Source organism: Brachycentrus maculatus, unplaced genomic scaffold (genome assembly GCF_059751285.1).
Source record: "Brachycentrus maculatus isolate JH-2025_06_01 unplaced genomic scaffold, ASM5975128v1 h1tg000039l, whole genome shotgun sequence".
Classification (NCBI taxonomy): Eukaryota; Metazoa; Arthropoda; class Insecta; order Trichoptera; family Brachycentridae; genus Brachycentrus; species Brachycentrus maculatus.
This window is the reverse complement of record NW_028280793.1, coordinates 2433972-2460885: the sequence shown is the minus strand read 5'-3', so window position 1 is coordinate 2460885 and position 26914 is coordinate 2433972. Positions and strand designations below refer to the sequence as shown.

General features: G+C 30.8%; 1 protein-coding gene across 1 annotated transcript in view; it reads right to left on the bottom strand.

Moving 5' to 3' along the window:
- ds (dachsous cadherin-related 1) overlaps positions 1-26914 on the bottom strand; it is a 370365-nt gene that overhangs the window by 75377 nt on the left and 268074 nt on the right. Inside the window, exon 3 of the mRNA XM_088277154.1 lies at positions 274-454. Coding sequence (XP_088133280.1) covers positions 274-454 — 181 coding nt within the window. The remainder of the gene's footprint in view (positions 1-273; positions 455-26914) is intronic.

The window sequence follows — 26914 nt, the reverse complement described above, 5'->3', positions numbered from 1 at the left end:
AAACAATAAAATTTAAAAGAATTCAGTTCCTTAGAGTTACAAATGAAAAAAATATAAAATATAATTGCGTTTACTGAAAATTTAGAATTCTAAAATCCAATAATTTTACTTCAAGTAAAGTGTACTTTAGAACGTACATATAATATAAATACGCAAGCATTTATTATTTTATGGTTATTAGATTATAATTGTTTTCTGCAACTAAAAGAAAGTATTCTTTATCTTGAGCAATTTTGTAGGCAGTAAAAAGTTTATTGGTCATTAAAGCCTTACCTCTGTCAGTAGCGATAATTGGAAACTCGTAAACGTTTCTGGTCTCATAGTCCAGTTGGTTAGCGATGCAGATCTCCCCAGTTCCAGACTTGACTTCGAATTCGTTCAACTTTCCGAAGCCTTCGCCCAGCGTGTAGTTCACCATGGAGTTCACTCCGCAGTCAGGATCAGTGGCAGACACCTGAGAAGAGAGAATAACGATTATTAGTTTTGAAGTAAGACTAGGGTTTATTATCAATTTACAATAGACATTACGCTGAAAGCTTATTATACGTAACTTGCGATCATTATTCTAGCATATTAAAAAAGTATTATAATTTAATTTATTTGCTAGACATTTCTACTTTAAACATGTCTTAATACTAGTTACGCTGTTCTTCTCCAAAAAAGAGTCTAAGCTCTTGTGCTTGCAGAAGGACTTACACTTATTATTTATTGTTTATACTCATGTTTGAATACTTATACTTATGAATACATGAATGAAATTATATTTGTGATTTAATAATTAAAATTGAGGTTAGTAATTCTTACAAAGTGTCAGTAACTTTAGTATATAACCACTCACCTGGATTTTAGTTTACCGAATTAAGACCTACCATTTTTCCTTTAAGACAATCACTACGCCAGCATGTGAACAATACTACACCTCAGTACCGTAGCACTAATCACATGGGTACTAATAGCCATACGAAATATTAATTAAACGTGTTTTTGTTCGACACAAGGACTAACATGCACTAAAGGCTAAGGTTTAACATGCACTAAGGGTGTTAGTGCACGTTAGACCTGCATGTAATTAATATTTTGTGTACTTGTAAGTTTGTGAATAGTGCTAAAGTGCGGGTGTATTGTTTATATGCGGGTGTAGTGATTGACCTGACGAAGAGACCGGTAGACAAATCCCGGTGAGTTGTTATGTACTAACAAAACTAATATTTTGTAAATATAATTGAAACCAAGTACTTAATATAAAATATACATAAAGATATTCTCCATAGTATATTACGTGAATGGGTCGTAACAGTTACTTATTACGAAATAAATAAATAAGACACTTATAATTACACATATAAATACGACCAATGTAAGCAATAAAAGATCAGAAAAATTACGTTATAAAAATAAAGCTATCACAGAAATTCCGAGAATAGTATTGCTGCTGTATTATATTTATATTAATTAATACAGTCTAATCTCATATTTTACGGTGTATTGAATAACATAAGTCCAGGAGTTAAGCGCATAACTTCATATTATAATTTATACTGTAATCAACGCATTGAAAGCGGTCGTAGCTTAGATTATAATTAATATTTTAAAGTATTTTTTATTTATATTCTGTGTTCGTGAATATTATTATCCATACACACTAGACAGTATTTAATTGAAATAATAATTCAATCACACTCCACTCGTTGGATTCCGAGAAACATTTACAATTTATTTAACAATGATCGTTTTATCAAAAGAGAGCAATGCACTTGGCCCAGAATAATCTACAGGTCATACAGAATCCATGGAAATGTACCACAAAGAAACAAAACAATGACGCAGCATTTTTTTGGCATACCGATGAAAAAATATATAGGATACAGTTGATTTATTATTGTATGTATGTGGTTTAAATGTCAGACGTTTTAAAATCTTAACTTTATGTATGGGTTTATAGAAGACACAGGTGACCGAATTAAATAACGACATCTTTAAGGGGGTTCTCCCAAATACACAATTCAGAAAGCTATCGGCCGCGCGAGAAGCCCGACATATCAAAGCACAATTTAAAAAAAAAATATTTGTATTAGAATTTGTTTTATTTTAGTTACTTAGTTTACTTTCAATATATTTTTTTGAAACCATATTATTATTTTAAAGAAAAACTTATTTTTTCGATACAAAAGCTTTTTTTATGGAATTTTTTTCGTTAAGTTAAATCTTACTTGGGTTTAAAGAAAATTTTCTTACACCCCACCATTTACGAATACCCCGCCTTAAAATACGTCATTACTTAATTCGATGTTTGGATTCGATCATTTAAAATTTAAAGCATCGCACATCCTTGAACAATTTTTTTTGCATATTATATGCGTATTTCTAATTCTGATATAATTGACAATTTATAGTAAAAAATGCGTATTAGCCAGATTTTTCAATAATTGTTTGAGACATGCAAAGCTTTAAATCCTGTGTTCCATAGCCGAAATTATGGTAAAAAACAACCATTTTAAAGTGATAAGTATGTGTTACGACTCATATTCTATGTATACAAGTAAAATGATAGATTTAAAATCATACACCTAATAACCTTAATTGCTTAGTTCATAATCATTGAATTGTCCAGTGTTTCTCAATTAGTGTACAAACATATCAAAGGGTTTAATCATACAATTGACATCTGTCACATTAAACTAATTTTCACTGTCATTATGAACTGTATTTTAATGGTAATAAATGCTTTAAAAAAACAATTAATTTATGTATTTATAATTCCTGTAATAGGGGTGGGCGAGTGTGAGTTCTTTCTTGAAAAGGTTTGAAAGAAAAAAATAATTGGGAACTACTGGTTTCAACTCATACGTTTAAGGCTCAGTTATCAATAGCCCGCAACTTAATTTTCCTTTAATATAATAAAATCATTAGTCTTGAATGAGATAGCTTTGTTGCCTAGAATTTTCTCTCATAAATTTAAACATAAACAGTAAATCTATTCTCAAGTAGGAATAGACTATAAAACGTGTAAAGTTGGAGTCTAAGCAAGAATAAAGTGTTGCATAAGCCGCAGCTAGATTTCAGAGTGACTCAGACGTTGAAAATTCCACAAAAATGTGTTGAGAAATGATAAAAAAGGTGAAGGTACTCTCGAACCCGTTGCTGCATTGCCAAATCACAAAACACGGATTCGTCGGCAATCATCAAATAATAAATTGATCAATCGCCATCAAGATATCGATAGCACAAAGGTATTTATGTGCTCAATACTGAGTAGCGGCATGGCAGGAGTCAGAACTATTTAAAACCTATAAATAATAAATGTCTTCATAATTTATGAGTTCTGGATAACAACCGTTATAAATTCTACAATAAGGTCAACTTATTGTCATCCAAGAACAGTAATGTGAACTCCGAAATAAAGATACGGAATGCCTTCAACAGATCGGCTGTTTAAACTCAAAACACAGTAAGGATATTTTTTTTAAAAAACTATTTTTTAATTTTTGGACTACGTAGATTCTACTTAGTCCGAAAATGCATAAAAACCTTTTTCAAAAAAAATGTCCCTTACTGTGTTTTAAGTTTGGACAACCGAGATCCTTGTAATATACTTACCAATACGTATTAAAATAATAATAAGCTAAAGTATTTTTTAAATTTATTATTTTGAATTGCTCTTTTTCCCTTACTAATTATTTACAAAGTTTATTATCCCCTTAGAATACTAAAATAATCAAGAAAAAAATAAAAGGCATGTTCGTCAAATTGTAATAAAAAACCTTACTACACTCAACCAGAGATTATGCCGAGACCTAGCATGTGAAAGAAGGTGTCAATCGAAGCATAAATACAATACTTTATACACGTGAAATATACACCATTCTATCCATGATTGACAACCACACAAATTTCACGATTTCCATATATATATATCCTTCGTGAAATATATGTAATATTCTTTCCGAATTATTTTACATACAAGAAGATGCCTGACAACATTTTTATTCAATTTTTATTTAACTTACAATTTGACAAATTAATTTATTCACAATATTTTGAGTAGGTCCAAATATTTGTTGATAACTCAACCGTAGATCATGCTCACATGTGATGAACGTGTCAGTTGAAAGATGTATACAACTTCTGAAATTTAAGTACTGCCGTTGTTAGTCATATGTAGAATGGTGAACCAGTGTATAAAGTGATTACTTTAATCAGCCTATGATAAGTCATAAGCCCTGCAGATACAGAGACTTCCGTATTATTCTTAATCTATATTGGAATATAAATTTTTGTTTGAAACTATTATTTTTACTGTTAACAGACATGATACCGTATTCATGTCTATAATGTACGAGAACTGAGTGAGTTTCGTCATTCGTTAAGATTAAATTATTTATATATGATACACCTAAATGGAAAAACGTGACCAGTGCATATGTTTTATGCGCCTATAGATAACGTTCAAACATAATACAAGAGCTAGAACATTTTTTATAACGTTACTAATTAGAGATAGAATATAATGAGTTTTTTCTCGAACAAACAATAACCTCGACGAAGTTGACTAAATGACTTATGAAATCAACTATAATGGATGAGATCAGATATACTTGAGGATTTAAAATGTCTATGTGAAAGAAGGATTAGGTTTTTTATAACGTCAATTACTGAACGATATACTGAAATTATTGTAAAAGAAAAACACTGTTTTTTTTACCACTTGATTTTTTTTTTTTATGACGACAAGCTTCGGAAGCTATGCTTCCATCTTCAGATCTAAATGTAACCTGAATAACATAATAAAATAAACTCAAGTGGTAAAAAAACAGTGTTTTTCTTTTACAATTTCTTTGTGTGTTACCACAAAGTGAATGCCAAAACGATAAATAAAATATATATATTTTAAATAAACACAAAGTGTTTTTTGTAATAGATTGCATTTTTGCATAGAATTGCATTTTTAATTTATTATTAGATTAAAACCAATATTTTTAGCTTTTTCCACTTTTTTATTTGACCAGCGACCGGGTTTCGTCGTTACCGACATCATCAGAGTGGTGAGAGGCTATACAAATTGTTATGTTATATATAAAAGAAGGCAGGAGTTAATAACCATGATTTGATATAATTTTTTTGTATGTTTGTACATACATATACCCACCAAATCACGTGGAATATACAATCGATTTAAAAACATGAATAAATATGTATGTATGGATAAACTGGACACGAATTTTTAGATAAACGAAGTAATTTTCACAATATATTTTGAAAATTACTTCGTTTATCTAAAAATGCGTTTTGTACTTACATTTCTTAGTAAAATTGCATTTCATATAAAAATAACAACTGCATATGTAGTATTGTAACACATTTATTTAATTTGACCATGTCAAAACATGTCGGTAACGACGAAACCCCGTCCTGGTCAAATAAAATAATGTGGAAAGAACTGTATAGTTATTTTATAATATGCTAGTTATTGATTGATAGCTACTGTTTGAGAGTTTACCCAAAACAAGCTATTAAAGAGATGAGGATAAAAAGAGCGATTCGTGTAAATTCGATTCACGAATGATATTAAAATTAGGCAAATAACAGAGTGGAATCACACGAACGCAAGCGATTGGCAACCCGATGACTTTGATTAAAGGCAGACCCCCGGGAGATGGCATTGTTCGGTTCTCGATTATAATACCGGGAACGTATCCGAGCGAACCTTAAATTCACGATTTGAATAATTGCAAGCTGCTAAAAAGGCCGGTCGTACATAGTACGGGATGCCTAGAACCGAACGCTCGCAGAGGCGGCGTATGGCCCCGAGCTGCATACAGCAACTATAAACTTTTGTAAGCCCTTCGTACTCATCTGCGGGCTATCGAGTCCAAACCCATCGTGATTATAGCGCCTATTTGAAAGAAAGCTCTTTCTTAAGTGCATGAATTTTCTCATATTTATTAAGTTAAGGATGAATGATATTACTGGTCTTCTTCGTGGGTTACAATCTGGTTTGCTTCTTTTATGGTCAGTCTTCACTCTTCTCTATTCGCTCTTGTGACTCGGCATATCCACTACAACGTATGTCATTTGGTCCATGTAGGTTAAGCTGGTTGTCCTCTGTATATATTGTTGTCATACAGGAGAATGTGACCAATTGCATTTTTTACAAAAACGTTATTATTGACTATTTGATATCTTACTAGCTTAATATTGCCCTAAAAAATCCTATAGCGGTTTTAAACATGGAAGTACGATATTTTGACTTCTTAAATATGACTAACTGCATTGATGTTTATTTTCTTGCCAAGCAAAAGTGACTTAAATGGCCCTCCTGAACATTTTACGTTTTGTTAGTTGGTGACTTTCTCCTGAACGACTACGATATATACATAGTGTGTGCCTTCGCACATACCCTCCGCACTCGTGAGAAGCAGGCCTGGGTGTCTTTTATTATGGCCTATCCATTTGCCTTGCTGTTGTATTACTTTATTAAGTAACCATCTAGACTATCCAGCTCTGCTTAATACCTCGATCTAATTATTAAGCGCAGAATAATCACCTTGCATTCAAGTAAGTAACGAACAAGATAATACAGCGTCAATACGATGCAATGCCCTATACACCACTGGATGCAGATAGTGGTTAAAAGAAGAAAAAGAAAAAAATACGTTTATGCAAAATACTTCTTCTCTAGTGTTACATTTTTGGTGACAATAGATTATATTATTTTTTGACATAACATCAAAGATGAAGAAGAATATGAAAGTCTGGGCATTTACGGGGCTGACGACCGTCATGGGCTGGTTTAAGTGATCACTTTACACACGTGTAACATTCACCGATTCTACCCATTATTGACAACCAAACTTCTCAAATTCTTAAATGAAAATAACTTCTGTTTTTGGAGATAATCCAGATTTTGTGGACAAGTATTAGGACAAACTCAAAATGTTGTTAACAATAGTTTATATTAATTCCAAAAAGATGTCAGTAAAAAAAATATAAATTCGAAGAGAATTGAGAAGGTGTACGAAGTTTAAACAATGTGAAAATCTAAGGGTGTTGCGCACGTAGTCGACTAAAATTAATAGTTTCATGCATTGTTCAAGATATTATTAAGTAGATAGGTTCATACGTGAGATAAATACTAAAACGTAATTAACCTCACATCAATCAGTGGCTGGCCCAAGGTCTAACCCGGCACCGAGGTATTATGTCACCTGGTCCCTGGCCATGTGTGAGTGCGGGGATTCGATTACCGGACGAGGCGTCATTTGTTTCTGTGACGTCGGGTCGATCGCTAAGGGCGATCGATCATCGCCGCCCCCCACCCCGCCACCCCTGAGGGTCGTGCGTGTCGTTATCGTCGAATTTATCAATCTCGCCTTAACGCATTCCGCCGAGAAATGATCAATTAAATGTAAATAAAGGCTCTTGTCAACAATGGGGCTCGTTCGGAAAGGATAATTCAGAATTAAGCGTGTTTTGCAGTGACGATAAATTAAAATGCACTCCAGAAATACGTAAACTGCATGATAAAACAAAATATAATACAGTAATTGACATCTCTAACGCATTTACCAATGTATTTAAAACATTATGTGGTAGCTCGAGATCTGCATGATTCAGTGTGCATTTTGGTGCGCGAAAAGCCAGTCTTGTCTCTGCGCACGATTTAAAAAAATATATACATGATATTAGACTTTTCTTTTTAGAATATAAATATATTGTAAAAATATTTTTATATTTTTTCCAAATTCCTTACCCTTTAATAACACTTTTCTTTTCAAAACCATATATTAATTACAAACCAAAACTTATTTTTTAAAACAAAAAAATCAATAAAGTCAAATGTTACTTGGGTTTACAAAAAAATAGTTGCGATTAATCGTATATTGGGTCTTATAGAAAAATAACCAACAAATACTTGCCATGTTAAAAAAATATATACCTACACCATTTGATAATTTACCATTTATTTTAACTAGCGGCAAATTTGTAAGGAGTTTAGGGACAAAGAAGACTTATTTTTCGAGAAATATGGTGATCTTTTTACTATCAGAGACGCATTGAAGCCAGGTTTGATTTCAACAAAAATCATTCTCCAGATCTTATGTCTATGGACTTTTTAAGCATCTGTAATTATTTTCAATATATATATTTTTTATATACAATATACTTTTTTCAGCATCTGTTATTATTTTCAGTACAATAATGTTTTTGATTCGGAGCTTTTGGGACATCCTGTAAACTTATTATGTATTACGTTTTACCTTTAGGTATTGCATTTATGTTTCTATGCAATCGTATTTTAAAATAAATAATTTTCATCATCAAATAATATGGTGGCGTAAAGTGCGGTCCGCATAAAATATCGAAATATTATGTAATAAAATGCAAAACTGTTTTGAACGGTAGGTACTTACGTATCAATAATACAATAATCCCGCCGTTACAATGCAACATTTTATTGCATTTATTGTATTCGTAAGAAATTTATGAAACCCACAGCGAGAACCGGCTCACAAAGGACCAAAATAAACCAACAAAATTCATCAAAAAGTATCACCTCAGCAGACAAACCGCGAAGCGATCAATGCACTTCGAGGCGCATAACACATTAACAAGAATATGAAAAATATTATTGAATCCTCTTTATTGCGCTCTACCCTAACATGCGGTGTTATTCTCAAAGCTCACCACAAAAGCTAATGTAGAATGAAAGTAAATTGCTATAATTATTATATATACTAATATATTTTATAATAATTAAACTGATCAACAATGATTTTGTAACTGAAATTTTGATTTCATTAATTGATTTGGCAGTCACTTTGTGGTAAAATCCATCAATTTTTAACTAATGTTTTATTTAGTAAATACCACTATATCTTAAAATATACGGTGATTGAAAATGATGCCGCCTCCGTAGTGTAATGGTCAGTACGCTCGGCTACCGTTCTGGAGGTCCCGGGTTCGATTCCCAGGGGGGTCAAATAAATATAAGTGATTTTTTTACTCTAATATTTATTCCATATTACCCTGGATTGGTACCTGAAGTGGAGGGCTGATCACCTTTCCTTCATGTGTTAACGATCAAGATAACACTGCGTTTGTATGATAAGGCCCTGATCTACCCTATGGTCCATTGGGGTGCAGATAAGGGTTTGAATGGAAATGATGCGGAATGCATCGAAACACGTGTCACAGTAGATTTTAAGAAATAGTGGTATTTACTAAGTAAAACATTAATTAAAAATGAAATTTTGATGGCTGATTTTGACTAAGTCAACCGTTCTTATTCAAAGTCTATATGGTGACATGCTTGTATCACGTCAAGTTTTGCTGTTACAGTCATATTATTGTTTGTTTATACCCCATACATTGAAAGCGTAATAGTGGCTGGTATCTAGACATGTTTAATTCTATGGTCTAAGTCTTAGAGATTAAAATAAAGTATCGTTAAGTATGGAGTAACAGTAGAAATGTATTAACTTATTAATATTGCATACGATAGCATTATATGTTTATATTTATTTATACATAAAAAATAAGATAAACTTTAGTCAATATTAGAATTAAAAATATCCATAACTAAAAAATCTGACGTACTACATTTTTTTGCTTTCGTTTTTGAATTCAGCTATGCAAAGCGCATGAAGATCAGGTATTTTCATACCAGTTACAAAATAAAAGTTGTAATTTGTTGGCCAGTGTAATATTGTAACGTCCTCAATGCGTGATTAATCCTCGCATGGCTAAAATCAATTATTGCTCTATGAAATTTGCATCGGATGAATTTAAACATTAAAAGGAAATGAATTCAAATATGGCATCTTCTTAACAACTGATTTGAATTAGAAAATCAAAGAGAATTTATCAGTACTATAGAATCAATACTGCAGCTTTATTTCATATCATTTTAAATCTTTTTGAATATCTTTTGCATTAATACTAAATATTAGATGAATAATCTATGTGGAGAAGTATTAAATGGGAATCTTTTCGTGTTATTTCAAATTTATTATGAATTTTTCTAATTGAAGATACTATATTTACTAATGTGTGTATACATTGAAATAGGGGTATGAAAAAATAGTGAATTTTGACAGATCTGGGTACATAATTTGTAAACATACATATTCTAAGTATTTGTCCAATTAAAAAAAAAAAAAGTTTAGTCAATCCAATCATCTAGTGAGCTCACACGTACATCGTCATGAGATTATTGAAATATATAAAAGTTCCAAAAATTAAAGTACATAGTATCATTGTTGATCGTGGGTAGAATAGTGAATGTTACACTGTGTAAGTGATAATTTATCCAGCCTATGCCAAAAAAAGCTATGTAAATACCCGGACTTTCATATACTTCATCTATGTTGAGATGTCAAAAATGCAAATATTAAATAGTCTCATTATATCAATTATATGAAATATGGTCCCACTCCTTAGTCATTAGTCTATATAGTATTTCCTATCAAACATTCTGCAGCTTAAAGTACAGCTGTGACCGGAAAAGCAGTCGTCTAGTAGAGAGGTGAGGCCAAATTATACGTTAATATTAACGGATATGATTCTGAATAGCTACCACGGTATGCTCGGAGCAATCCAGCCTGAGTACCTCTCGTAAATGATATCGGATCACATTGAAAGGGATCTTGATTTAAACGGACGAAGAGAGATGATGCGTGTCAGTACATAGACTTGGTGACTGGAAATATGTCCCCGAAGGTAAGCGGACACAGCTTTAAAAGCGAGGGTTCACACTCTACCTATCAAGATTAATATTTTATAGGTGTCTCAACTTGAGATGAACCATCTATTATTTATGGTTTAACAATTTTTTTATGCAAGATAATAATAAATAGAAAAAGCAAACGAAATATAAAAAAAATGATGTAAGCATTAACATTCATAATTACTTATGATTTACTCTTATTTGAACTATTTTTTAAAATTTTAATTGTTAATTTGATTATAAGTAATCAGATTTAATATGCTTTATATTGAGTTTTGTTTTTAATATGTTTTTACTTAATTTGGGGTTTAAATGAATTACCCGTACATCAAAATTAAATTTACTACTGATTCTATCTTTGTGTTTAAAAATAAAAGAATACCCCGAAAAGTGTCTAGTTAAGAGGCTTATCTGCAGATAGGATAGTAAGGATAGGGAAGATAAATGTGAAAAATATGTCACAAACACCCAGACCAATTGAACATTTTGCACTTGGCGGAAATTGAACCCGCAATCCCAGTTTCGCAGTCGAGCGTCAGTATTGTCTCGATTTTTTAAATAAACTTAACTGTAAAATTACATGTTTGAATAATATATGTATTTCGTAAAAGATATTTTTGTGAATATGTATTTCAAATAAGAAAAAGAAAAAAGTAAAAATAACGATGTAATAATGTTGTAGACATTAACTTCCATAATATCTTATGATCTGATAAACTTACTTGAAAGTTTTATTAATTTTGGGGTTTAAAATGAACACTTCTAGTTCGTGGGTGCAGTTCTCTTGGCAGGTTATTTAAAACCCAAATGCAAAAATACTTTTAACAATGTAAGTAAATTAAATTATAAGTAATAAAAAGACAATCAAAAATACTGGCCGAAAATCCCTCTTGGCCAAGAGAGAGTTAAAAGTTAAAACACACCCTTAAATCTTACAACAAACTAAACTCAGATTGGGAATAAAATTGCTTTTGCATTTAAATTTCATCGCTACAACAGATCCGCTAATTTTGTTATGTTTGCCGTGTTTATAACCCGCCATAAAGTTGTATCCTTTTCTGTATCAATAAAAGGGGAAACGCACGAAAAGGACTAAGCCACCAGGACGACCTTTGCAGGGGCATTTTAAGGCAGCAATTTATACGCAGGTATTAAACAACCTTCCGTGGGCGTTCGGGTCGACGCGCTAAGCTAACACGGCGGTAATTAGTGGATTTTATAGATAGATGTTGATTGCTATCAAATCTTGATACTCCCCTCCCTGGCGTTCACCTTTTCAGCATTTTATTCCTCTCTCGTCATCACTCTTTTCCTTTTCGCCTTGTTCGGTACTCACATATCTGACACTGGAGACCGGTTGACGTTTCTTATTTTTTTTATTTATCCGTCTCTTGACACATGGTCATTAATGCATCGAGGTGTGAAAATGAGTGGGAAAAATGCACCCATGTGAATAAAATTTGAGGTTTTATTAAAGGCGATTTCTTGTATAGATGTCCAAGGCGTAGATAACAGGTTATGAAGATTAAGTTTTTTTCACCAAATTAAATGCTTATAGGGGAATATATAAGCATAAAATTTGAAATATAAACATTTGAGTATATATATATATATATACATATATATATATATATATATATATATATATATATATATATATATATATATATATATATATATATATATATATATATGTGTGTGTGAGTGTGTGTGATTTATTTTAAAGAGAAATATTTGGGTTTTTATTATTTACACAAATATTTCAATTTCACACTGTTTCTGTGAGCTTAATAGGTATCAAATTGTGGTATAGTGGGTTCAAATCGATAAACTCCGAAGAGTCAGCGGGACCACACCCGACAGCTGTTTGTGTTTGTAAGTTCCTATATATGTAGTCTATTATAAAATGGTACAAATCAAATAGATTATTCTAACAAATCTTTCAAATTTAATAAATCGGTAATGGTTTCCAGATTGAAAACATTAAAGCATACTAAATTAATTTATATCATTGGTCCGAGAAAATTATTGTTATTTATGTACCAACATAGATTTATGTTCAAAACGTTTTAATTGTTCACATATTTAAAAAAAATCTTTATTATACGTACAATGAATTTATAATTATACATGTACGTACAGTAATTAAAAAAATAATCATTTTCGAGGCATAAAATAGAAAATCGTTAGTATTTCAGATGATAAGTTATATATTTGTATACTTGATAAAATTTCATTATTACCGATAACGCGTAAAGTATTTTACTTGTTATTCTTTTTTCTTTTGAAGTTTTTTCATAAAAATTAAGAAAGCTGAACTCATAACCTCTTTATATCAGATATCTATGTTATCACATAAATAATAACGTAATTTAATAAATAATAATATAATAAGACCCTTGTCCGCACCCCAATGGTGCATATGGCACTGCATCATATAAACGCAGTGTTATCTTGATCGTTTATACATGAAGGAAAGGTGATCAGCCCTCCGCTTCAAGTACCAGTCCAGGGTAATATTGAATAAATATTACAGTGAAAAAAATCACTCATATTTATTCTTACCCCCCCCAGGGAATCGAACCTGGGTCCTCCAGAACGGTAGCCGAGCGTGCTGACCACTACACTACGGAGGCGGATTTATAATAATGTAATATAATTTGTAATCCACAAATCGTTAAATGGTTTTCAGTAAGACTACATTAAAAAAATATATTAAGTCAAAGAAAATAAATAATGCAGTTGTATAATAATTAAAATCGTCCTTCACTACAAATCAACATTCCAATGGAAGCTAAAACCTGATTACATTCCATAAACGATCATGTCGCATACAAATTAATCGGTTAACCTTTTATTTATTTGGTGAACGACATGTTCTTCATGTTTTGTTGTGAGAAAAGTGAGGTAAAGATATTAAGGCAAGACAAAAATTGAATTAAAGAAATAGATTTACGATCACGACTTTTATTTTCATTACATAATACTTAAATTGCACACTGCTTAAATTGTATTTCATTGTACCAAATTCTACTTTAGAAAATCTTTTTTTTTGTTGTTATTTAATAAATGTTTTATATTATTATTTAATTCATTTTCTTGACATTTCTACCTAGAAAAATCTTAATATTGGTTACACTGTTGTATCCAATAAAGAATCTAAGCTTTTACGCTTTTATACTTACACTTATTATTTATTGTTTATGTGATAAATGTTCTATTATTATTTAAAAAAATGTTTAAGTATTTTTTGACATGTATTCATAAAAGGCATAAATATTTTTTCAATGCATTTTAATGTCTTATTTTTTAATATCTATAGTGTAATTATTTAGTATGGCATTTCGGTACTGTTAAGTCATTTTTAAATTTCATAAATGAATTATCTTACGTAAGGGATAAGGATTTGCTTAATCTATCTTTCATATAAAATCAAAATGACAATCTTTTAAAAATAAAACAAGTTTGTTAATTACGTAAGAAATAATGCAAAAAGTAATTTAGGAAAACAATAATGATTGTATGAAAAAAAAAAACATTATAATAGACAGATATTAATCGTACGTGTTAAACGATTGAGGTTAGTGTTACAATCATATAAACAATAATTAAAGCCAACATACTTACGGCTATAATAAAAATTAAACACAGTAAATATGTCTGGTCCAGCAATCAAGATTTTTTATAATTTAAGATTCAATCTCGGTAAAGTAAGTTATGTTACTCCTACCCCCCAGTAATTCAGGTACATTTAAAAGAGAATATCGGTTATTAAATTACGGTGCTTCTCCGTAGGGGTGGATAGGGAGGAAGGATTGCCACAATCGTCTGTCCTGACACACAATCTAAGCTTCCTCTAGAGTCGCACATGCTCTCCTGTTATGTAGACTTTTAACGCAGAAAGATTTTAGGGTAAAATTGTTTGGTCTAACTAAGTCTTATGTGTTGTCATGTTATCTTAGTCAATATCCCATCATCCACTCGTTTTATATGTGCAAATCATAAAAAGAGCCATTCTAAATATTTTAAAATATCCCTCACTCAGCCTTACATTCCAATTTTAATTTTTAATTGAAAAAAAATAAATAAATAGAGTTTCTATAATTGTCATATAGGATTTCGTTATCTTAAATGTTCTACAACCATAATTTTATAAATTATGACTAATGTGTAGTCCTTAATGGTACTTTTGAAAGTTTAATTTTATATGTCATTTTAGAGACATAAATATTTAAAAAATATTTAAGACAGTAAATGCATAAATGCGTTTTACGATCTATATATAAAATAATATATCCATTCAAAAGAAACCCTTAATTCCATTAATTTCTTCTTATATATAAATTTATATATATATATATATATATATATATATATATATATATATATATATATATATATATATATATATAAATTTATATTTATATATATATATATATATATATATATATATATATATATATATATATATATATATATATATATATATATATATATATATATATATATATATATATATATATATATATATATATATATATATATATATATATATATATATATATATATATATATGTATATATATATATATATATATATATATATATATATATATATATATATATATATATAAATATATATACATATATATATATATATATATATATATATATATATATATATATATATATATATATATATATATATATATTTATATATATACATATATGTGTGTGTGTGTGTATTTAATAATAGAAAACTAGTTTCGTCGGGTAATTACAAAACACATTTGTCTAGGAATACAAAAAGAAACAAAAATAGAAACATTAACAAAAGACTCGCGATTTTAATTTGACTAATCCCATTTCTAAAAACACTTTGTTCAAAGAAATTGTTAAATTAAATTATAATATGAGTGTGGAATATAGAACATTAAAAGAAACCAACAACTTCTTTACAATACTCAAATCCATTTGAAACAGATTATATGCGTGGAAACTCGGCCATTGTATAGAATGTGCTGAAAACATAGATATGTGTGAGAGAAATTATTTAACAAGAAATATAGTAAGTACATGAAAATTGTTAAAACCAGGGTTTTTTCCATGTAACGCGGTGGAACGGCGTTTTGGTAACTTTTATCACGGATATTTATTTATTTTTTAATTTTTAATATCAATCAAACGAAACTATGTTTGCGTTTACGTAATTACAATCTTTAATCATATAGTTCGTCAAAATGATTTTATTTAAATGATATTTGAATACAATTTTCTTTAGTAAAAAGCTTGACATGAAGTGAGTTTTTTTGTTTAAAAACGCCCTGGCTAAAAATATCTATAATTATAGTATGGAGAGCATATTAATATGTTTTCGAAGTTAAACGTATTTATCGATATTTTTATTAATAATATCCAGAGAATGTACATATATGCATGCATATATAAATTTATAAATATAATACACCTTTTTTTGTAAAATTTGTTTTATTTTAATAATTTCACGTTATATAATGTACTATAAAAGCCACATAAACCTTAGAGTCTTGTTACTTTTTGAGGTTTGTAATAAAAATTATTAAATAAATAATATTATATATAAAGCATGTTTAAAGCCAATTCATCTATTTGTTAGATTCCCAAATTCGACAATAATACTTAAAATACACACAAATAAACTAAGCAAAATGTCAATTAAATAATAGCTAACTAACTAACTATCCCGCAGTGGTAGGCAGAGAAAATAGAACGCCACACTAATCTGTCTTTGTAAGCACTCTACGCCTCTTCGTGTGGACATTCATGCGGACAATTTTGACATTCATGCATTTCCTCATACATATCTTACTACTTTTAAGCCTTTAAATATCATGCCAAGATTTCCTAGGGCTTCTTCTACTTCTTTTACCAACCACATACGCCTCACAAATAATAGCTATGTATTAAAAAAACAATATTTAATTGCTGCACTAAATGTTTTCGATAAGGAATGAATGTTCATTTCTAGAAATAGGCTAGGGAAGGATTAACGAGAAGGAAAAACATTTGAATAACAGAAAACAACGATTTCAAGTGATATTTTCAGGAAAATTATTACGATTCTATGGCGTAAAGCTATCCTGGGGCCGGTTTTTACATTGTCTGCATGTCATGCTCTCCCGGTATATCATGTTTATAGAAGCACTGCACGGTGTACCGAGAGGATAAAGGCATCGTGTCGTACGAATAAACAGATAAAACAAAGCTCATTGCGCATTAAATGGCCTGCGCAGTATGTGACATGCGTGGAAAGTGTATATCATAAAGAGATCCTTCACTTGCTGAACTCGGGTACAAGCTAGAGAATGGAATATACTTATTTTGAATTTGATTGATGTGTTTCAAAAACAAACTTAAAATATAAACACAATCTTTAAAACAATATTAATTTATCATATCGGACACTGGATTATTCACCCTACGGATGAGATGTAACTTTTTATCGTCGTGAATTCATGAATGCATCGAAAACCTTACCGTATGCGGTAGGATCTAAGATCATTTCATAAATACAAGTTTCAAGAATGAGTGCAATATGGATGTTCAATAATGGGCAGAATGGGGAATGTTACACAAGTGTATAATGTGATCGCTTAAGCCTGCCAAATGCTAGGTCGTAAACCCTGGGATTGTCAGACTTCCATATATGTATGTACATGTTTCATTTCAAGTTGAGGCACTTGATATGAAACATACACTTATGAAAAAAATGACAAGCTAAATACATAAAAATACAAATTCTCTTGGGTTCAAAATATTAAATCTGCTAAAGTAATTCAACGGTTACTCTCAAATTATCACAAAATGTTGCATTTGAACACAGCCTTGTCATTTTTTTGTCTATTTAAATAAAACTGATAATTTTCGTTTGTTTAAAATCTTTGAATTGCTTTAAATTTAGTTTCTATGTAAATGTATATATTATTTTTTGACATCTCATCAAAGATGAAGAAGAGTATGGAAGTCTGGGCATTTACGGGGCTGACGACCGTCATAGGCTGGTTTAAATGATCACTTTACACACGTGTAACATTCACAAATTCTACCCATTATTGACAACCACACCACTCAAATTCTTGGAAGTTCTGTATATATGAACCAATTTAGAAACCTTGTTCTTGAATCACTAGATCTATGTATATATTTCTTAATATTTCGCAATGTTGTAAGAAAACCCATAGCTTTTACAAATATTAAAATATGAATGTATGAGTATTTGTAATGTATAAAGATGTATTGGATTTTATAATAATTATGAAAGCAAACATGATATATCTTAATTAGCCCTCTTGGGTCTTGACAGTAAACATTGATTGCATAGTTTCTATAACTACGTAAATCGGAGTTAAGAATGTCCTGTTTTTTTTTTCATTAAATAGGGAAACTCTCCTAAGTAGGAGATACACCCAGAAGGTAAATAAACTTGACATGTTTTATAAAAAAAATAACAAAGATCCTTCAACGTCTCAATTAATTGCGTTGGTTGATTCCCATAGAAAGAAAATAAAACGTGATAAATGTATTTCGAATTTTATGCCTTCAAAGAGTACAGAAATAATGATAAACTGGTGTATAAAAAAATACAGTTCGCAATTTACCTGCTGTTAATGTATGTTTATATTCGAGAAGCGTGATTCTTGGAAGTATTGTATACTCAATACAACCTTACTTTTTCATACGTGTATACAAATTTGCAGCTTTTCAAAGGATATAAGCAATAAATGGATTTGAAAATAAAGGGCGAAAAGGCACGGAGGTGCGAAATATAACATACGTTTATTAATATAACTTAAGAAATACGTATGGTATATTTAAAATATAATATGTATAATATACCTATATAAAAAGGTAGTAGGTTGATAAGCATATAATTTTAAAGTCCCAAAATTTTTATAAAATGATAAATCAGATTTAAACTTTGAACGGATATTCATTGGTTGAACTGTATTTTATATAACGTACTTTATTATATTTCATTTGACCAAGTTTCTTATCTGGGAAACCTATTCACTGGTCAAATAAAATACAAATGTTAAGTGAAGTTAAAATAAAATAAAATAAATATTGATAATGAAATATTGATAGGTTCCATATTTTTCGCCTGTATATAAATGAAATATTACACAAATTTGTATTTTTCTGGATGTAAGAGAAAAACGTTCAGAAATGTATCGAGCGCTCGAATATGCACTAATGAGGAATAAATACATAGACAAGAAATATTGGCACGGTGCAAGAAGGAAATAGTCAATATGTATTGATAAATGTAAAATAAAAGGAATTTTTCCATGACTGTCTTTACTATGCTATCGTTCCTCAGTCTATCAGCGCATTTGACGATACCTTGTACCTGGATTAGCCTTATTAACAAAAAACTATGGAAGAGATTATGTTGAACTTGAAACGCGAGCTCATAACACATGAGACAAATAATATCGTTTATTCACTGCCTTATAATATTAATACAATCAATAAGAACTTTATAAAGAAGACCGATCTAACGCGAACATATACGAGTACAAGTATTGCTTCAGAACAAAAAACCGAATAATGATCAAATTATGCCTTCGTACAAACAGTTTATGAATGGTTTACAAAATTCAAATCAGAATGGTGAATGGCAGTACCCAACGGGGTCCTGGAACCAACTCTAATGTATGGAAGTAAGCATGGGGCTAGCAAAAGAAATATGAGAGTAGGATTGTTTGCAGTCAAAATGCGATCTCTCATAATAATGTGCGGCAAAACGATGTGTAATAGATGTTCCAATATAAGGAAATAATGCAAGGCTGATATAAGTACTGAGTATATAATTAGGAACGGTGTTTTGAAATGATTTGGACCTGTGGAATGAATCAGTGAGGAAAGGACAGTATGACAAATGTATGAGGCTAATGTAGTTGTAAATAAGACTAGAGAAAGACCGAGGAAAACATGGTATGGTCAAGTATTTCATATACTTTAAAGGGTCAGGTCAACTGTCGGTATAATCGGCGAGCATATATGAGGATATGCATGAATGTTGAAAAGGCGAAGATTGTTTGCAAAGACAGAGTAATGTAGTGTTCTATACTCTCTACTCTCCGGTTAAGTTAGATAGAATGATATCATTTGATATTAGTAATGTTAGTAAATAACCACTCACCGACTACTTCTGTCTACCGGTTTCGAGACGTACCCGTCTCTTCATCAGGACATACACTACAATTTAACAATCATGCGAACAACACTACACCACACCCACTTAGTACTATTCACATACACTATCACTACACATGCAAAACATGCAGAGCGAGTTGTTAGTCCCACCATGCTTTTGGGAAACTTTTGGGAGTTTCCCAAAAGCATGGTGGGACTAACAACTCGCTCTGCATGTTTTGCATGTGTAGTGATAGTGTATGTGAATAGTACTAAGTGGGTGTGGTGTAGTGTTGTTCGCATGATTGTTAAATTGTAGTGTATGTCCTGACGAAGAGACGGGTACGTCTCGAAACCGGTAGACAGAAGTAGTCGGTGAGTGGTTATTTACTAACATTACTAATATCAATTAAAATGTTTGACCACAAAGTAAATGCTTTGAATATAAATAGAATGATATCACCTTACAGATAAAGACAAAGTACCTATTAACTGAGAAAATTATTAATGACTTTCGAAAGGAAAATTAATATAAATTTTAACAAATTGTTTTATTGAGTCTAGTTAAAACTTTCGCCCATCCTATCGAGGTGACCGCAATACGCTTAATGCTCGCTGATATAATTCAATTCATAATGGATTGAACTATAATATTAAACAAATTGGAGATAAAAACAAATTACTTACGTATCTTGACAAGAAATACGGCAGCGATACGTTATTTCGACTCGAATGAAGCGTGTGTTTATTAACGAATGGAATAAATAGGAATATCTTGCATATGATTTTTTAACATCTCATCAAAGATGAAGAAGAATATGGAAGTCTGGGCATTTACAGGGCTGACGACCGTCATAGGTTGGATTAACTAATCATCTTACACACGTGTAACATTCACTAATTCTCCCCTTTATTGACAATCACACCACTCAAATTCTAGGAAGTTCTATATAAATGAATCAATTTCGATACATTGTTCTTGAATCACTAGAGACATCTATTGGTGAGATGACAGGAAACTCTTTTAATTAGTATGTGAGGTCCGAATCCTGGATAATAATCACATACATGAGAAACGCTAGAAAATATAATTTTCAATTTCATTATTTTAGCTTATAATGTGACCAGATAATTTATTTACAACATTTTGAACGTGTCCAAATACTTGTTCACAAATAAAATTTCATAAATTGAATCGGGATGTGGTCTCGTGGTTAGTGTCGCGGACTCTTAAGTCAGAGTTTCTCGGTTCAAACCCACTTTACCACAATTTGATACTTATTTATAAAAATGAGCCGCTTAGGCTCACAGAAATAGTATGAAATTTAAATATTTGTGTGAATAATAAAAACACAAATAATCATCTTTAAAAAAAATATATCTCATATAATTGGAGATAATCCAGATTTGTAACAAGTATTTGGACACATTCAAAATGTTGTAAAGAAATATCTTAGCCTAAATATTAAGTTCTGGTCGGTGATTTGCCTCCCCGATTCATAACTAAGTTCCAGTTGAAACGATTGAACGGAAATGTTCATTCAGAATTTATAGCATTCCTTACACGAACTATCGACAAAGTAGATACCTACTTTACTGGTTGAACGATGCATTTGGTTGATAGAACAGGGTCGTCTACCTATGGAAATAATTTATAGTAGTCATAGTTCCTAGGCGGTAGCATGAATTCCTTCACATAAATAGAAACGTTTATGAAATTCGTGTTATCAATTCACCTACACGTGCTTTCGAAGATCATCGGATGGCTTTAGACCCCGGATTAGTAGTTCACATAGCGGAGAACACAGAAAGAGCTTAATCTATGCCATGTATATACTCGTACAGGGTGGCGCAAAATTATTCACCCTATCTGAACTTGTTATATTTTTTGCAAAAAGCGTCGTACTTCAATCATATTTGACATTGTGAATTTAATTTTAAATGTATCCAAAAATTTGTTCATAAATCGGGATTATCTTATTATACTACTTAGAGTAGTATGGTTGTCAATCATGGGTTGAATTGGTGAATGTTACATGTCGCTCACTCCTTTCAAGAACGTCATAAATGAAAAAACTTGATTTTTCAGGAGAATATTTTTAAGGTTTAAAAATATAATACAATGTATTAAAAATAAATATCAAGCCACTCATGGAACTTTTAACTGTGTAACAGATCATTTTAGGTAAAACTTGAAGGCCATTTCTCCATATGAAAAATATTAAGTATATTTAAAAAAATAATTAAACAATACCTTTTCTTCAAAATGCAAAAACAACACTTTCTGCCCTGTAGCGGGTAAATATTAAGTTAAAAATGTGCCACTTTTGCTGGGATATAGACATTTTTTCGGCATTCCGAAAACATACACAACTGAAAATTGACGATTTTTGATTTATGACGTTGTTGAAAGAAGTGAGCGATGTGTGTAAAGTGATTATTTAAACCAACCTATGACGGTCGCAAACCCCGTAAATGCCCTGACTCATACTCTTCTTCGTCGATGTTGAGATGTCAAACATAATTAGTGAACTAGACAGCTGCAGTACACAAACAAATTCAGAGTGGCGCAAAATTAATCATCCAATTTTGTTTTTCAATAAAAAAATTTACGAAATAAAAAATAAAACATTTTGAGTAACAGTAATCTTTATTTGGACCTTTAAAACTTTTCTGTTTAGTAAAAAATATGATATCCGTCAAGTAGCTGCCGCCAGTGTTGATACACATTTGTGCCCGTCTTATCAATCTTTTTGTATACTGCAGCTGTTTGGTTCACAAATTTCAAAAATTATAACGTCTTTCAATAGGGTGATTAATTTTGCGCCACCCTGTGTATTTTTTTTGGAATTTGCGTATTCTGGTATTCAATGTCCTTAAAATAAGGTTATGAGGAGGCTTCAAACGACTACGAATAACGAGCGAATAAAAAATCATTACTTAGGTTAAATTTTCGAGCAAATTCATATCTACTCTCAAAAATGCACCCTATAAGGAAGATTGATTATTACATCTTTATCATTCGTCAGCCGTAAGTGGATGGTTTGTATTATCCTCAACAGAAGCGGATTGGAGCGTACGGAAAAAAAAATACCGTTTTTTCACCGGCAAAAATATTCCGAGATTAATATAATACTAAACCTAACTAACATAACAACTAACCATCACGCCGCTTCACCATAAAGGTAGGCAGAGAGAATAGAACGCCATACCACTCTGTCTTTGTGAATATCCTTACATGCATCTCGTCTTTCGCTTCTTTCAAGTATTTGACATACCTGATCATGACAAATTTTCCTCGTTTTTACAGTGCTCCTTTTTCCAACTACATTCGTTTCAAAAAATTGTTTCACCATTCATTCCTCACTCATTCATTCTACATGTCCAAACAATATCAACACACCATTAATTTTAATTGATAGCGCTTTTCTCTGCCTTACACTCTTTCTTTATCATTCCTTGTATATAATTAGCAAGGTAAATAAGTAATGCAATTCTCATTAAAAAAAACTCTTTCCTTATTTCACCATTCGAACATTTAACATACTTACATCTTTGTAGGTATGATATCTATCTTTTCTAAATGGATATTTCAGGGTATATTTTGTACAAGATATCACACATCTCGTTGCTGCAATATTTCAATTAAATATCACATGAAAGCTTATGTTTCAAGTATTTTTTAAACGCATTTTTATGCCAAAACAGCAAAAAATTCTTTAAGTCAACTACAAACATTACATATGCAGATATGTAAATATAATAGAAATTGTTGTGCTATCATACATCGAGCCAGTTGTTTAACGATCAATATTTAAAATTTACGTCGCAACTAAAAATAAAATACTCCCTTAGCTATTTATAAAATGTGCCCATTTTTTATCTTATTGAAATAGAAACTCTACACTGAAATTCCTTAAATGATCCCATATATTTTATCATACATGTGTATATGACAAACTTGAAAAATAATTCGGTAAAATTCTTTGATTTAAAAAAATTAAAGATAGTATTTTCGTTCAGCTTAGCGCCCACTTGAATTTTTTCGAAGCATTCCTCGAGCCTTGATCCACACCTGATATTCCACTTCAAACTCACAAAACATGAGATAATTAATTATCACGTGGGGTATACTTGTCAGTACATACAAAATAAAATGTTTATGTCTCGCTAAAAGGCGTTCTTGCATACCTACCATGTCTCATAACTACAATGGATATGAAAGAAGTATTCAAATGTCTTCATTTTTCCCAAATTATATATGCAGAAAAGGATACATCTATTTAGTTGTAAATTAGTATTTTTTTCGTGATTTTAAACGGGGAAACTGAACGAGGATGTCGAAAAAAGAGTTGGCACGAACAGATCAATCAGCACCTAAAATCTGGTGGTGTCAAAAGTCTAAGTAATCGGAGGGCATGTGGGACTAGATGTATGGACGTGAAAGAAGCTAGGAATGTATGTCAGAACAGAAGAGTATGGCGTTCTATCATCTCCGCGACTATTTTCAAGTATTTGAAATACTTGATCAATAAACAAATTTTCCTTGGTTTTCATTCATCCTACTTTTGTGAACTCCATTCATCCAAAATTATAGCAGTATGGTTGTAAATTATGGGTGGAATAGTAAGAATGTTGCACTCGTATAAATTGATCACTGAAACCGGCCTATGGCAGATCGTAGCCCCTGTAAATACCCAGAGTTCCATATTTTCCTTCATCTATGTTGAGATGTTACTATCATTTTTTTAGATTCATTGCAATTGGCTATTTGAATCGTGATAAGATTTTCAATATCATATATATATATAGTAGTTTCTGTTGGAGGTGTAAATTGTCGTTAGTGGAATTGCCCGATAAATAAATCGTGCAATCGATGTGTCAATAATTCATGTATAGACACACATACAACACAAGTAAACACAATTAGTACACGGAACACCTGTAGCCGAGCAAGTAGTACTGGCTACTTTGTCGTTATTGAATGTTGAAGGGTGCTGATAAGATTCAACTGAGATTTATGACACCTTAGCTTGCGAGCTTAATGAAGCGGCCAGCACTAGTAAAAGCTAATGGTTCCCACTCGAGGATGGATTATCTACCCTTATCGAAAGCATTTAGTGCAGCAATTAAATATTACTTTTTAACACTTAGCTAATATTTAATTGACATGAAGTTTAGTTTATCTCTGTGTATTATTAGTGTTATTGTCGAAGGTGAATGTGACATATTGACGAATGGAGTTCATTAAACATACTATACATGTGATATTAATTATATATTTATCTTTATTCCTCATATTGAGAATTGTGCAAGCCTCTTATGTTGAAACAGTTTATAAAGGATTAAGGATTTTAAAGATGTATTATATATAATGTATTTTCATATCTAAATGGATATTTTTTGGTTTTGGAAGAATGTCTGACGGTAGCGCCTTCAGTTGAGAAATTCGTGAAATATTCAGTTTACTCCACTTTAACACAGGTGAGATTCATTGCGAATCAATTCGATTATATTTTTAAGGAGAGAGAGTCTAAAATCACATTAACTTTCAAAGATACTTATATGTGTATAGTTGATTATATGGTTTCTTAAGTATTTATTCCATCTTAAGAATACATATATTAAAAAAAAAAACGAATTCCACTTAATTATTTACATTTTTTAAGAAAAAAAAAGAGGAAAAAAAAGTAGTATACTAGAAATAAAATGAAACATATTAGAAATTACGTTACAACATTACCTATTGAGCTCTTGATATTTTTACATTAAATGTATCCACCCATACGTATTGTATGTGATGAGAGAAAAATAATTATAAGCATTATAATAAATTAATAAAAAAATAATAAAAAAAACATTAAAGTGACTTCAGTAATATAACAATAAATTCAATGTATATTCAATGTCTTGATATTGATAAATCTGAAATTGATAAATATTTACCAGCTGAATTTATTGCACTTTTAATATTTTGAAAATATCAGCGTGCAAGAAACATAATTTACAAAATAAAATTTATAATCTCTTTTTTTCTACGTTTAAATATAATAAATAATACATTTTAATATGATTGATTCATTTCTTGAATGTTTTTCGCAGATACTTTGTGGCACATTTTATAAACATTATAAAATAAAACAACTTTGTTTTAACCACTTGTTATTTAGAAAAATGTGTCAATAAAAAAGTGGTTAAAACCAAGTTGTTTTATTTTATAATGTTTGATTTAAATCAAAAGACGATTTTTGAATCTACTGATTTGTATAGATTTTTGTGACTGCTATTTCACTTTACGGGGTCGTTGTCAACTGTGTGAAAATAAATCATTTAAATATGAATCATGAATCGTGTTTGATATAAATTATGGAATACCATAAAATAAATATGACTTCAATAAACAGCATGTTTTTTTCATAGTTTATGCATTTGTTCCTTAAATTATGTAAATAAAATATATTGTATGAGATCTTAGGTTGTATGACATTGTCGTTAAGAAAGGAATGTATTGTAAGATTAATGCCCCACATCATTGTATAAGAGCAATAAAACTTGATTGTAATCGAAGTAAGATCATGGTTATGATTGCAGTCATTATAATTTTCGCACTGTGCATCTAATGAATACATTGCACATCCATCCAAGTTCCTGCATTAGCAACAGGTCATCCAGTTTAGTACATACTAATCAAACGACCCTTCTCCTGTCCGCTCTCTGAATACCTGGCATTCACGCATCAAACGTACTGACAACGAATGCGGTTAACTAGAAACTGTATAATAGAGACAGGGAGATTCCTGGATTTGAACTGAGGATTCAAGGAAATCCCAGGTTGAACAATTAGGATCTCGTCATACAATCCCACGGATTAGAAGGTACAAATGTGCACGCCACATCATAGTCGGATGCGCATGCGCTGATCTCTTGTTTCATATTACTGACAAGTTTAATTACGAATGCTTTCAGCGCAATGGGAAAAACTTGTCTTTTTGTGACGTACCTACTATTGCAA